The sequence below is a fragment of the Talpa europaea genome (genome assembly GCF_964194135.1).
Source record: "Talpa europaea genome assembly, chromosome: 6".
Taxonomy (NCBI): domain Eukaryota; kingdom Metazoa; phylum Chordata; class Mammalia; order Eulipotyphla; family Talpidae; genus Talpa; species Talpa europaea.
The window spans coordinates 74,772,058-74,786,092 of NC_140072.1; the positions used below are offsets into that span (position 1 = coordinate 74,772,058).

At 32.9% G+C, this 14,035-nt stretch overlaps 1 protein-coding gene across 9 annotated transcripts in view; it reads left to right on the forward strand.

The window, feature by feature from the left end:
* The window catches only part of IFT88 (intraflagellar transport 88), a gene marked incomplete at both ends in the record, with an annotated part of 138,024 nt that overhangs the window by 81,935 nt on the left and 42,054 nt on the right, over window positions 1-14,035 (forward strand). For all 9 annotated transcript variants that reach the window (XM_084234455.1, XM_084234458.1, XM_084234454.1 and 6 more), the window contains 3 exons: window positions 1,693-1,745; window positions 3,659-3,724; window positions 10,420-10,526. In XM_084234455.1, the coding sequence (XP_084090581.1) occupies window positions 1,693-1,745; window positions 3,659-3,724; window positions 10,420-10,526 (226 nt within the window). The remainder of the gene's footprint in view (window positions 1-1,692; window positions 1,746-3,658; window positions 3,725-10,419; window positions 10,527-14,035) is intronic.

Below are 14,035 nucleotides of genomic sequence, written 5' to 3' on the forward strand. Positions count from 1 at the left end.
AATAAAGGAATGCTTAATAATGTAAGTAATCTCTGTATGGAGTTTGTAATAGGCAATTAATTTTTACGGCATTTGCTTTATATAAATATTTTGGGAATTATAAAACTAATTGCCAGCATAGAGGGACAGTTTTTAGTTTATAATTTTATACTGGAGACTAAAGCTGGATAAGTAATACACTATAAATTTCTTTTTACACTTAATATTAAGCCTAATATTAGCCATTAGCTCATGGAAGATCCTTCCTCCTTTACTCCAACTAGTACTGTTCGATCCTTGACTCCTGTTTGTGAATGCCATTTGTTGACCTGCAGTTATTTCCTAACCTAGCCTACTATGCTTTTTCTCCATCTCATCAATAGTCTTGACCTCACAAGTCTTGACCTCCCTAACTTCACTGATCTTTACCCCACTGCTATTTAGCCGCCTAGATCTTACCCGATTCTGATTATCACCCAGCACATTTATACCAATAAAAAACTTACATCATCCAGCTGTTTGAACATAACCTCCTTTCCTTCCAACTTACATACTCCCCAATTTCCAATCTGCTTTTCCTTGGTGAGATCGAGACCTCCAATTTCTTGACCTTTTTTTTCTGTAACAGTTTCTTGGATCTTGGGTTTATCATGCGGCAGGAGAGGAGATGATGAGTTTAAGGAGGAAATAAAATACATAAATAGTTATGTATTTTATTTAGGTCAAATTGGATGTCTGTGTAGGCAGTGAATTTGAGGTTAAGTAGCAGGGATGTGATTTAAACCCAAAGTTCTTTAATTCAAAAGTTGATAGGTTTGCCATCAAATTGAATAGGAACCAAGACTATATATAGTCTTTGAAGTCATCAGGTAAATGGAAGGGAGAGTCTAAAAAGTGAGAAGAGCATTAAATTATTCCCTGGTTTTTAATTTCTTTAAATCTTTATTTTCTTAGATATTTTTAATACTAGTCTTCAGAAATCATGGTTATGGTTTTTTTTTTTTTTTTACTTAGAAAAGAAATTAATTCCTTTTTATAGGGAAAAAAGGGATGACTAGAACTCTTTTTTACTCTTTCTATAGTTGAAGCCTACTTGTTCAAACATAAGATCAGAATTGCCTCTTGGGTACTGAATTTTACAAACATAAGCCTACATTTCGAAGTCTTAGATACTAAGTTTAAGCATAAGATTATGGCAAAGGTAATGATAGTGTTTAAAATAGAATGAGGGACCTCCCTGGTGGCACAGGCAGTTGAGCGCAGCCTCTGCAGCGCAGGTTCAATCCCGGCCGGCCGGGGAAATACCCACATGGCATGGCAGACCTCTCCTGTCTTGCTGCTGCTCCCCTCAGCAGTGTATTTCGGCCAATCTGCCTGTTCTGTTCACCGCTCTGTCTCTGATGAATCCTCTCACCCTCCCGCCCCAGTTCTTGTATGCATGAATAAATAAATCTTTTTTAAAAATCATAAAATAGAAAGAAGTGGTCTTCTGCCAAATGTGTTCTCACAAGAGTATCTAAATAAATGTGTGAACTAGACTGAAGAACTCTTAAATTTAAATTTCACAATATAAATATGATAGCGAACAATCAATAGTTATACTATTGATTTGACCTAATCAAATGTCAAAAAGTAATTGTACAGATACATAGCTCTATATATCAGATTATTTTTGTTTCATTTCTAATTTTATATAATTTATTTCTTTTACAGGCCTACACAAGTAAAGTGGCAGTTGATGGTAGCTAGTTGTTTTAGAAGAAGTGGTAAATATTTTCGTTTTATTCATTTTTAATATATTTATTTTACTGCTGTCTTTTAGGTAATTTTCATATAAATGTGTTTCCATTGCATATTTGTCTGTTAATACTAACTTTTGATAACTTCATATTTGAAGCATTATATGAAAAAACAATTACTGTGTACAGAAAAGTTATGCTTACAAAGTGGGTTTTAGTGTATTACAACACTAATGTTAAACATAAACTCATTATTTTTCAAGATTAACATGATCATTTTCACAAGTTAGTCACAAAATAATAGCCTTCTGTACACATGAATTTTATTTACATTTCCTACTTACCTAGTCAATTCTAAAGACCTGTTTATGTTTTCCCAAATTTAAGAGACTAACTGGAACAGCTAGTTAATACCGAATATCATTAGATATCTTCATTTGTGTGCCAGTAACTGCTTTTATTATATTCTGTGCCTCTGACACTTGTCCTGTGATATAGAAATGTTCATACTTTTGGACTACTGTGAAATGAATAATGATGTTGAGATATCATAGACTAATTAGGGAGATAAATGTTAACAAATTTGTAATCCCTCTTGCAGAGCATGCAATGACCAAGAAGCAGTTCTCCATCCAAGGGAAGCATGAAATGTGAAAGTGTTAACAGTGTGTTCTCATCCAGTTTTGTAGGAGGTTTCTTTATCTCTGTGAACTCCTTCCCAATAACATCAGTATAGCACTTACTATAGTTCTCAAATCATTTGAAGGGTTAATTTTAATGTTACTGTTTCTCCTACAGCCATAACTGAACTATATACATTTTATTTATGTCACAGTGATATTCTAATGGTTCAGAATTGCCTGCGTTCATTTTAATGTCAGTCTTATGTAAAGTGTATATATATTAATATATGAGGTAGTCTGAATGAATTAAACTTTCAAACATTCTTGAATTAATGAAGGGCATGTTAGAAAAAGAGAGCTAACATTTATTGAGAACCTTCTGTGTGCTAGATGCTTCCTCCCTATTTCATTTAATTCTCACAATTAAAGCTTGCATAGTCATCCTTCAGAGAGATTCATAACTTGTTTTTGAGATTTTAGCAAAGAGCTTTGGCCAAAGTTTATTTTTCTGTTGTGCAAAACTATTTTATTACAAAGCAAAATGCTTTCTAGACTTTTTTAATGTTGCAAAATAAAACCTACAAAATGACTTTTAATCTTTTCCAATTCAAATGATTAAGAAAAAGCATACCACATAGTTGTTTCCCCAAACTCAGCCAACCACCCATATTAATTTCCTATATGTCTTTTTTAGAAAAATTAATCATATGAAGTAAATACGTTTATTAATTTATATTCAATTTTATGAAAGGATCTTTAATTTTTGCCGCTAACATTTACTTAAAGAAGTAGAACTAAGTTTCAGCCATCATCCATTTTCTTCTGTTCTCACCCTTTTTCAAATGTAATTAATTTGTACATTTTCTTCTTCCAGAATTTATATTAAAACTTAAGAATGGTTTCATGCGCTTTTGGAAAAATAAAGGTTTACCTACTAAACCTATTAAACCTTTGGATTAAGGGCCTCCCCGGTGGCGCAGCGGGTTGAGCACAGCACTGTGAAGCTGTCCGCAGCCTCTGCAGCGTGGGCTCGATCCTAGCCGGCCAGGGAGATTCCCACATGGCATAGCAGACCTCTCCTGTCGCACCCGCTGCACCCCTCAGCAGTGCTTTGGGTCCTTCTGCCTGTTCTGTTCCCCCCTCTGTCTCTGGTGAATCCTCTTGCCCTCCTGTGCCTCTGGCCTATACCCCAGCTACTGTATAAATAAAAAATTAATCTTTAAAAAAAAAAAACCTTTGTATTAAAATTAATATTTTTCTGAATCCTATTGATTTCTATAATCTGCTAGTGGTGTTTGTCTTCTTTTTTATTTGTAGGTAACTACCAGAAAGCATTAGATACTTATAAAGATATTCACAGAAAATTTCCAGAAAATGCTGAATGTAAGTGAGTTTATATTTTACAACTTTGAAAGGTATAGATTCTCACATTTTATGTCCTAATATTTAATAATTGCATTTGCTATAGTACTTGCATGCATAGGTACTATAATTTGTGGTACATACTTGTGTTTTAGCATATATTAAATGTTTAAATGTGTTTATGGGATTCAAAACTTTATGTAAGAACACATTTTTACGAGTACACATATATAGAATTTAATTGTTGGCGGATTTAACAATTACTGAGTTTTCTAGAATAAGCATATCTATATTTTAAAGTTTTCTATAATAAGCATATCTATATATTTTAAAGTTATATGAAATTTTAAGGATAAATTTTAAGTTTATAAACCGATATTTTATAGGAAAAGGCATTTTTAACCATTTAGTATGCAACATTTTGAGATTGAAAATATACTTTAAAAGTTTGTGAAAATAAAACACTAATAATCCTATGGATACTGATAGCAATGTTACGTGAATTTTTTTACCAAGCATTTTTTATTCCCTTTAGAAATAGCATTAGTTACACATTTAATGAAGAATTTTTTTTTTAATGGAAGCAACATTGCTTTACATTATTTGTGTTTTATAGGTATAGGATCTGCCTGTCCTATTGTTGTTACTACTCAACACCCACCACCAAAGCACCCACAGCCCATCCCTGTAGTCCACTGTGTTCCTTCCCTCCTGTCCTCACCACTACCCACCTACCCCCACTCCCCCAGGATTTGTTAATTTGGCTTTATTTCACCCTTTGCTTAGTATCTCTGTATTCCACATATAAGTGACACTATCCACTGTGTCTTTCTCCCTCTGATTTATATAACTTAGCAATATCCCCTCCAGCTCCATGCATGTTGCCGAAATGGCAAGTTTATCTTTTTCCCTTCAAATGTGTGTTTTTGTATTCTTCAATTAGATGCCTGGCAGTGGAGTTGCTGGATCATATGCAGAACCATTTTTAATCTTTTGAGAAACCTCCATACCTCCATAGGGGCTTAACCTGTCTACATTCCCACCAGTGGTGTTTGAGAGTTCCTTTTTCTCTAAAATCTCTCCAGACCTTGTTGTTTCTAGGATTTTTATAGGGGCCATTCTTGCAGGGGTGAAGTGATATCTCATTGTGTTTTTGATTTACATTTCTCTTAGCATAGTGATGATGATTATTTTTTCATGTACCTGTTAACCATCTACATGTCTTCTTTGGAGAAATGCCTATTTAGCTCTTCTGCCCATTACTTAATTGGGTTATTTGTCTTCATTTTAGTGAGCTGTATGAGTACTTTACCTTGGATTGTGTGTTTCTAAGAATTTGCCCCTCCTAAGTTATTGAACTTACTAGCATATACAAATTATTCATAGCAATCTCTTACAATACTCTCAATTTCTGAGATGTCTGTAGTAACTTGTCCACTTTCATTTCTGGTCCTATTTGCTTACATTTCTCCTTTTCTTAATGAGCCTAGCTAGAGGTTTATTTTATTTTTTCAAATAACCAGCTTTTAGTTTCATTGACCTCTTGAATATCTTTTTTATTTGTATTTCATTTATTTCTGTTCTAATTTTTATTATTTCTGTCCTGCTGGATTTTGGTTTTGTTTGTTCTTTTATTGGTACCTTAAGGTGGGAAATGATTATATATTTGAGCTCTTTCTTGTTTTTGATGTGGGCCTATATTACTATATATTTATTCTTAGTACTGCTTTTGCTATATTCCATAGGTTCTGGTAGGTTGTGTCCTCTTTGTCATTTGTCTTGAGGGTTTTTTTAATTTCTTCTTTGATTTCTTAATAGATTTGATATCTTCATTCTATTAGCCAGTAGTCACTCAGTAAATATGTTGTCTAGTCTACATATTAGAGGTTTTTCCTGTTTACTGTTATCTGTATGTGTGGTTGATTTCTAATTGATACCTATATATGATCAGAGAAGATGTGAGGTATGATTTCAGTCTTCATGAATTTGTTGATATTTGTCTGGTGACCTAACGTGTGGTCTATCTGGAGAATGTCCCATGGTAGTTGAGAAGAATGTGTGTTCAGCTTTTGAGAGATACAGTGCCCTATAAATTTCTGTTATGCCCATGAGGTCTAATTCTTTGTTTAATTAAGGCTATTAATCTGTCTATTGGTGAAAGTGTAGTGTTGATATCCCCTGTCATAAAGATGTTTTTTCCCAATGTCTGGTTCCAAATTTGTTAATAGCTGCCTTGTATGTTTTTATGCTCCTTTATTTTCTGCATATATTTTGATAAGTGTTATTTCTTCTTGATGTATTACTCCCTTAATTATTACAAAGTGAACTGTCTCATTTTACCTGTCTCATTTTACCTTCTTTAGCTGAGCATATATTTTATCTGGTGTAAGTATGGCTGTTCCTACCTCCATTTATGTCCCATTTCTTGTAGGATCATTTTCTAACTCTTTACTCTGAACCTGTATTTTTCTTTGGTGCTCTGGTGCATTTCCTGAAGACAGCAGAAATTTAGATTCTGTTTTTAATCCAACCAAATACTCTGTGTCTTTTAGTGTGTTCAATTCCATTTACGTTTAGAGTGATTATTGATATATGAAAGACTACTATTGCTATTTTGTCCTTAATTTTGTGGCTTTTTCTATTTCTATGTTCTATTCTTTGTGAATGTTCTTCTGTTTAGATCTCCTTTCAACATTTCTAGGAGGTGGAGATATATAGTGTTTCACGGTTCTTTAACTTCTCTTTGTCTTACAAAGCTTTTATTTCTCATATTTGAATGAGAGCCTTGCAGGATAGAATGATCTGCCTGGAATTTGTATTTTGTATTTTGATTATGTCATCCCATTGTCTCCTTGCCCATAGCATTTCTTCAGGGAAGTCCAATGTAAACCTGATCAGGGTTCCTTAATAAGTTATGTGCTTCTTCCCTCTAGCCAGCTTCAATATTCTTTCTTTCTCTTGAATTCTTGAAAGTTCCACTACTAGGTGTCTTGGTCTAGGTCTCATTTTTGTTAAGGTGCCCTGGCATGGATTTGCATATTTAGTACCTTCTCTAGGTTTGGTAAGTTTTCCTCTGTTATTTCTTTGAATAAGTTCTTCCTAGATGTGGTACATATACACAAAGGAATATTACTCAGCAATCAAAAAAGATAAACACATGCAGTTTGCAGCAACATGGATGGAGCTAGAAGGGATCATGTTCAGCGAAATAAGTCAGAAAGAAAAAGAAAAATACCGGATGGTCTCACTCATAGCAGGAATTTAGAAAACCTAAATAAGAGACCAGAAAAAAGACTAATCAATACAAAGTAAAAATCAAAATCAACAAGTAACTATAAACCAGAGACACACTATGGTGAGGAAGGGGCGGGGAAAGGAAGGACTAGAGTCAAAATAAGGGGAGAGGTGCAATTGTATGGGGAATATAACCAAAATGAAAATACATACATTGTGCAAAGATGAAAAAAGATGTAAGAATTATATAAAATAAAATATTTAAATTAAAAAAAAGTTCTTCCTCTGTTACTCTTTTTCTCTTGCTTACACTGCTAGGCTATCCATTGTTTTTATACTGTCTTTTCTCATGGAATTGGGTAATTTTCAAAGTATTTCTTTTTTTTTTTTTTTCTATTCTTATCTCTCTTTCTTCTTCCTCCTGAATTCTTTGTGCATTCTCATTCTCAAGTTCTCTGATTCATTCTTCCATGTGGAGATCTATTCTTCCATAGCTTTCTCCAGGATTTTTAACTTCCTATGTTTGCCTTTTTACATCATGCAACTCCATTATTCTCATATTTGAAGTTTCAGTTTTGATTATCCTTCATTAATTTTGTTTCTCAGGACAGTCATTTGTTTTTCCAAGTTTTTTTTTCCATTTGTTTGATTTTCTTTTTCATGACAGTTTTGAATTCTGTATCTTATAAGAAGAAAAGATCTTCCATTCCCTTGTGGATGATGTCTGGAGATTTCTTCTTTCTATGTGGTACAGAATTCTCCTGTGGACTCATACCATTTGTGGTCCTTTCCCCGTGATTCACTTTATGAAAATTAAAGTGCAGAACTTTACTTTTCTAGTGGATGGTGCTACATGACAAAGAGAGCTAATTTGTAACTGCACCTTCAGTGAGTGAAGGGTGTCTTGGAGGGGTCTGTCACTCATGGGGAGTGCTGTGCACTGGTGCTGGCTTGACTCATGCCCATGTCCATGCTGCTGGCCCTTTTTTCCTAAAGTTAGACCCACATCTACAGTTTGCAGGATGGGCTCCTTGGTCAACCCATGTATGCTAATACTTCCTCACTATATCTAGTTCAGCTCCCAGGAGAATTTGGTGGAGTGAGCTATGTCTTTCTGGGCTTTGTTTTTTTCTCTGGGAGCCCCCATCTGCCTGACTTCTCACAGCACTCACTCCCATATCTTTCATGGCTAGATCCTCAACACTCGGCTTTGCCTAGTCCAGGCACAAATCTGAACTGCAGTTTCCACCCTGACAACCACTTCTCTGACCACTCACCTTTTGTACACTTACAAAGAAATTTCTCCACAACCTTTCTTGGTCAGCATTTGTCCTTGGTGGCTGTGAAGTACTCCAGTTTTGCCCCCGCATCACAGGGTTCTCTGGATTTAGTGCCTATCCAGACTTCTCAGTATATTCTTCCTGAAGCTAAGCAGGAACTTCACTCTAGCTCCATCTTCCCTCCAGCACCTAATATTACCTTAATTTTAAAATGTTATATTGATTTATTGCCTATTTCTCTTTTATAAAGAAAAAATTTATTTATTCCCAGTGTTGTTATATGTGAATTTGATACAGTTTAAAATAATAATGTCAAGTATTATGGCAATAACAACAAAATCAGGATGAAGAAACAAAATACCCATATTCATAAGCAGCTTATTCCTACTTAACTCTATATTTGTCACTTAATAACCTTGAGGCTTGTGGAAAGAGAAAAATTACAATTAGTTGTGTAACCTTTACTTAATATGAGAAAATAAAATATAACTCCTTAGGAAGAAGAATAAATTTTTGTTTTTCACTCATGTTTAAACAGTGGAAAGATATTATATTATTGAAAAGTATAGTATCTACTTGCTTTTATCCTTTAATGACAGTAAACACAAAACAATGCATTTCAAGTTAGTGAAAGCAAATCTTTTCTGAGCCAGGTTTTCTATTGGCTCTTGTTAATGTTTTTCCAAATTTGTCTTATGTAAAAGTTCAAGAGCATATTACTCAGAGTTTTAGCTTTTGGTAGTAACTTGGATTTTCAATGCTGATTAGAAGTAGATTTACTAACTTAAAGCATTAGTTTACAAATGCCAGTTTGGAAACAGCCTACTTGGGAATTACCTGTAAAACTTTTAAAGAGTACTTTCACTTAGCTATATAGGAGACAAAAAGATGTAATTTTTCCTATCTTTAAAAAAGCTTTTTCTGTGATTCTTAATTACATTAGGGAATCATGTTAAGGCTTTCAAGGTTCAATGAGAGATAGCAGTGATTGATAACTTTCTGTGAAAATGGACCCAACAAATTTGATTAGCAAATTTGACTAGTAAAAGTTTTTCAACCCGGGTATCATTAATATTTGAGAACAAGTAATTATGTGTTGTTGGAGGCCATCCTGTGGATGTTAGAATGTTTTAGCAGTGTCCTTGGCCTCTATCCACTGGATATTAGTAGCATTCCTCCCCCATAGCTCCCTTATGGAAAATAAAAATGTCCCCAGACATTGCCAAATTTCCCCTGGAGAGCAAAATTGCTGCCAATTGAGACCACTGCAGTAACCATAGCATCTCTGTACTGCTTCAGGAAAGCAAGTATCTCCAACAGACCAGATTGGGCCTGGATAATTTCCAAAACAAATGTAACCAATAGTCTTCCTTAACTCTCGCTATAGAAAAAATATTTGTACCTATGGAATGTCTCATTTTAAGCAAAGTAGTTCTGTGGTGACCCAACAAGATAATTATCCTTTAGTCTTAAACTAAATTATCTTCAACAATCAATAATTAACTTGCTTTTGTAGTTTAAAAATGTCATACTAAATGTCAGAGGACATCTTGCGAAAATAATGATTTTTATTTAGCATGAAATATTCCTAAGCCACTCTTTGTAAGAATGAGTAGATAAGAGAAATATTCTGCATTATTTGTAGAAAATACAAATTACTTTTTAAGAATTATTAAGACAGATGTATACATACATTATATAGTAATATGTGAGACTTTTAATTACTTTAGTACTGTTACTTTTACACTGTCATGAACTTGTCATTTATTTACAAATTCTTATGAAGTGATAATTATGTTGATACATAGCATTATTCTAACATTGTGGTTATAGCAGAAAACAAAACAAATGAAAAACCTTAATTTCATGGGGCTTGGATTCTAGTGTGAATAAAGACAAATACATAGTTTTTCAGTAGTGTATGTGCTATAAAAGAAAAACAGGTAAAGAATTAAAGAATATGAGAAAGACTGACTCTAGAGTGTCTCACATGAAGGCAGAACAAGTAGAAAATCCTTTTAAACCTCTTTTCAAGGAAGTCGGTTCTCAAAGGACAGAGGATATAAAGCATTGTTATTTTTCAAGAGAAAAACAAACACTATTTGTGAGCATCCTACCTGTGTCCTGAAAAACTGAGATTATAACTAATAAATTCCAATACTGTATATAACTAAGTTTCTAAATATATTTCTCACAATTTAGGTCTGCGTTTCTTGGTTCGTCTCTGCACAGATATTGGATTAAAAGAAGTTCAAGAATATGCAACAAAACTCAAGAGATTGGAAAAAATGAAAGAAATAAGGGAACAGGTATCTCATATGGGCCGAAAACTTCTATCTGTGAATTTTCAAAATGTCAGCCTTCTGTAGCTCAACTGAGTGATATTCAGGGCTTGTGCTAGTAAAAGAAAGTTGATTTTTTTTTTCTGCTCTAGTATAAAAGAAAGAATAGCTGCAGTTCTAGTTTTAAGATAACATTCTATCAAAAGTGAGTTCTTAATAGGAGAGAATACATTAGATTCAGTGTAGTCTTAGTGAATAGCTATTAACAGATAACTTTCCCAATGCAAGATAACATATTTTTTGAACTTTGTAGATTTAGTTGAAGTCCTATGGCCTGAGAGGGAATTGGTTGTATACAATAGTACTTTTTCCTTTAAACCATTTCATTATGTAGTGGAGTATAGCTCTGAGAATAATAATATACATGGAAGCATTTTAAGTATATTTATTTCAGTGTTTCATTCAGTATGTGAAATAACTATTCTTGTTTCTACTTTTTAAAAATTTTTATTCGAGTAACATTATATAGCGTTATATAAGTATCAGCTGTGCATCATTATAAATCAACATTTGTATATGCTGTTTTTACTTCTTTAAAAGATAAGCTCTCCTAAGTATAAGCCTAGAATATTTAAAAATTTAACATGATTTTTGAGTATCCACCTTTTACAGAAAGAGAATATATTCTTAAAATTAAAACTTTGTTAAGAACTTATCTTGGATATAAAGAAAATCTAAATTCCATATTTGCTTTCAGAATTTGGTTTATCTTATTATTTTAAGATGTTATCTCATTATATTCTCTGTTTAAAGTATCAGTTGTAAAAGGATTAAGAGCTTGGCATAGATTTTTTACCTTAAAAAGCCTATAAAATATCAAAGTGTGGTATTAAAATGCCTTTCTAGAGTATATAGTTAAAGCCTGCTGTGAAGACCAGTTTAATACCATGTACCAATTAGTAAAATTAAATTCAGTGACCTGTGTGAAAGCTTGTAAAATGTAAATTGATATAAGTGGAAGTTTAAGTTGTCATAATTGTCATCATAATCACCATTAAATTTGTTTCATTAAGAAGAATTTAAAAAGTATATGTTTAAAACCAAAAACATTCTTTGAAAGTCAAAATCAGTTTTTGCATAAAGTTCCCTAGTGTAGACATATGGAATTCATGTGGAGTCAAATTTATAAGTCTTCTTAAGTTCAAACATCAGTAGTTTTAAGTTACTTATACTAAACAACTATAAATAATGGATCGTGTGTAATATATTTCGTGCAACTTATAACCTTAAGTGGAAAGATTGGTATGTGCATGGCAGTCTCTGATTTAGTACAGTTCCAGTGTTGACCCCTCTCAAACAATGAGGAGTAGCCTTCTGATACTCTGGGAATTTCCTTGCAGCTAGTTCACAAGATATCTTAACTCAAACATTGATGCCAAGGATTCTTGGAAAATGAGCTTGAGCTGTCAAGACCAAAACTTTCTCCCTGCAAAGGGTTTCAGAATTATTTATAATTTATAACTTAATTTTTCCATTGACTTAAGTCGTGTCTCAGTTGAACATTTACAGACATCATTCTCTCCTTGAACTTTACAGTACTTGTGACCCACCTTTACATTTGTTTCTTTCTTCCTTTGACTTGTCCTCTTCCCTTATTCTCTTTATATATTGTAAAATTCTTTTTTCATCTGATGGCTATGGAATAATACTCATATGGAACAATGAATTTTACTATTTTAAATGAATATATGAATGTCATTGAAACTGCTTTTCCTTTCTAATTACTACTCAGCCTTTTGTTGCTTCTTCCACCAAAAGATTTCTATATTTCATTGAATATAAGTCAACTTTTATGTTCTCTCATAGATCTGATCCTCAATCCTTATATTGTACTTACTATAATAATTCCCTAATGGTTTAATTAAGAATCATAAACTCTTATGAATTACCATTGATGCATATTATCCAATGTTTATCTTGCTTATTTACCCAAATTATTAATGTCTGACTGCTTGAGCAATGCTTCTTTTAGTAATATCTTATCTCTGCTTTCATTGTAATCTGTATAATACCCAATGTCATTTAGATACTGGTTTCATTATATCTTCTCCTTAGTATATTTTCCTCAAAGGTTATTATTCCTTAATATTTCCTTGAGTTAAAGGCATAGTCCTCATCCATGAAGGACTATCTTTTCATTATCTTTGAAATCGGTTTCTCCATTATTTTTAGTATTCTTTATTAAATCCTAAATCAATAAACATTTTAACATTTTCTTTATGCTTTTTAATTTATGTTCTGCTTTATGGAGGGAGAAACTAATGAGAGGGGGCAGCTCGTAAGAAGAAAAGAGACTTACAGAGAAATAATTTTCATATATCTTACAGCCAGCCTCTCAGTTAATTGTTATATGTCCCATTCCAACTTGTCTTTCTTAGATTGTGAGCCCATGGGGCAGGGCATTCTGTTTCCTGGTTTGTGTAGTGCACTATTAGTTATGAAAAAAATATATAATAAATAAACTTCTGAATTAAGGATGCTCTCCTTTTCTAAATTTGAACTTAAAAGTTCTTGTTACATTTTCTGTGTGTCTCTTATTTAGAATCTGTCCCAGTGCAAAAATTTAACATTTTTCCAATGTAATTAGAATTTCTTCATAAAATCATTGTCAATGCTTGCATAATACCTCATTGTACAAATATGTCTAGATATCTTTCAACATTTCCTCATTATTATATAGTCAAATGTTCTTTTCATACTTGGTAACTTTCTATGATCAGGCTAATTTTCAGGTGTTTCTAAAGCTCTATTGCCCTCTATTGTAATTTGTAGGAGACCTCTTCTGTGTTGGGTTCCTTGAGACATTTTGTGAAATAGTAATGCAATTCAAACTAGGGATATCATATATAATCACATCATATCCTTACCTGAAGCTGCTAATTATATATATAATTATACATTATATATATAATTGGTTGTGTATATATTATATATAATTATATATAATATTAATTAATATATTATATATATATAATTGGTCTCCAGTCTTCATTACTTTGTTTCCTGTGGAAGTGCTGATAATGGCAGAAGTTTGACAGTAGAAAGGAAAATGAGAAGTAAAACACCTGGCTGACCTGCTCCTGAATCATGTTGACAGTATTTATGTTTCCGGATCCAGTTTTCTCTTTAACTGTACTTTATTATATCATCTTAACTGGACATTAATAATAATAGTAGCTAACATTTATGAGTGCATGAGATGGGTTGACTCTGTTCTGAGCACTTTAGATGCATTAACTAATTTAATCATTGCACTAATCCTATGATGTTGGCTTTGGCTTTATTATTACTGTTTTTTTATGGATGAGAAAACTGAGGCCCATAATAGCTAAGTAACTTTCCCCAGGTCACAGAGCTATTTGGGGTGGCACTAAGGCTCAAATTCAGACAGCCTGGCTATTTCAGGCTACTCACTACTATCCTTATTACCATAAGAATTTTAGAGAAAAATGATGATGTAAGTAATTATTTTTCAG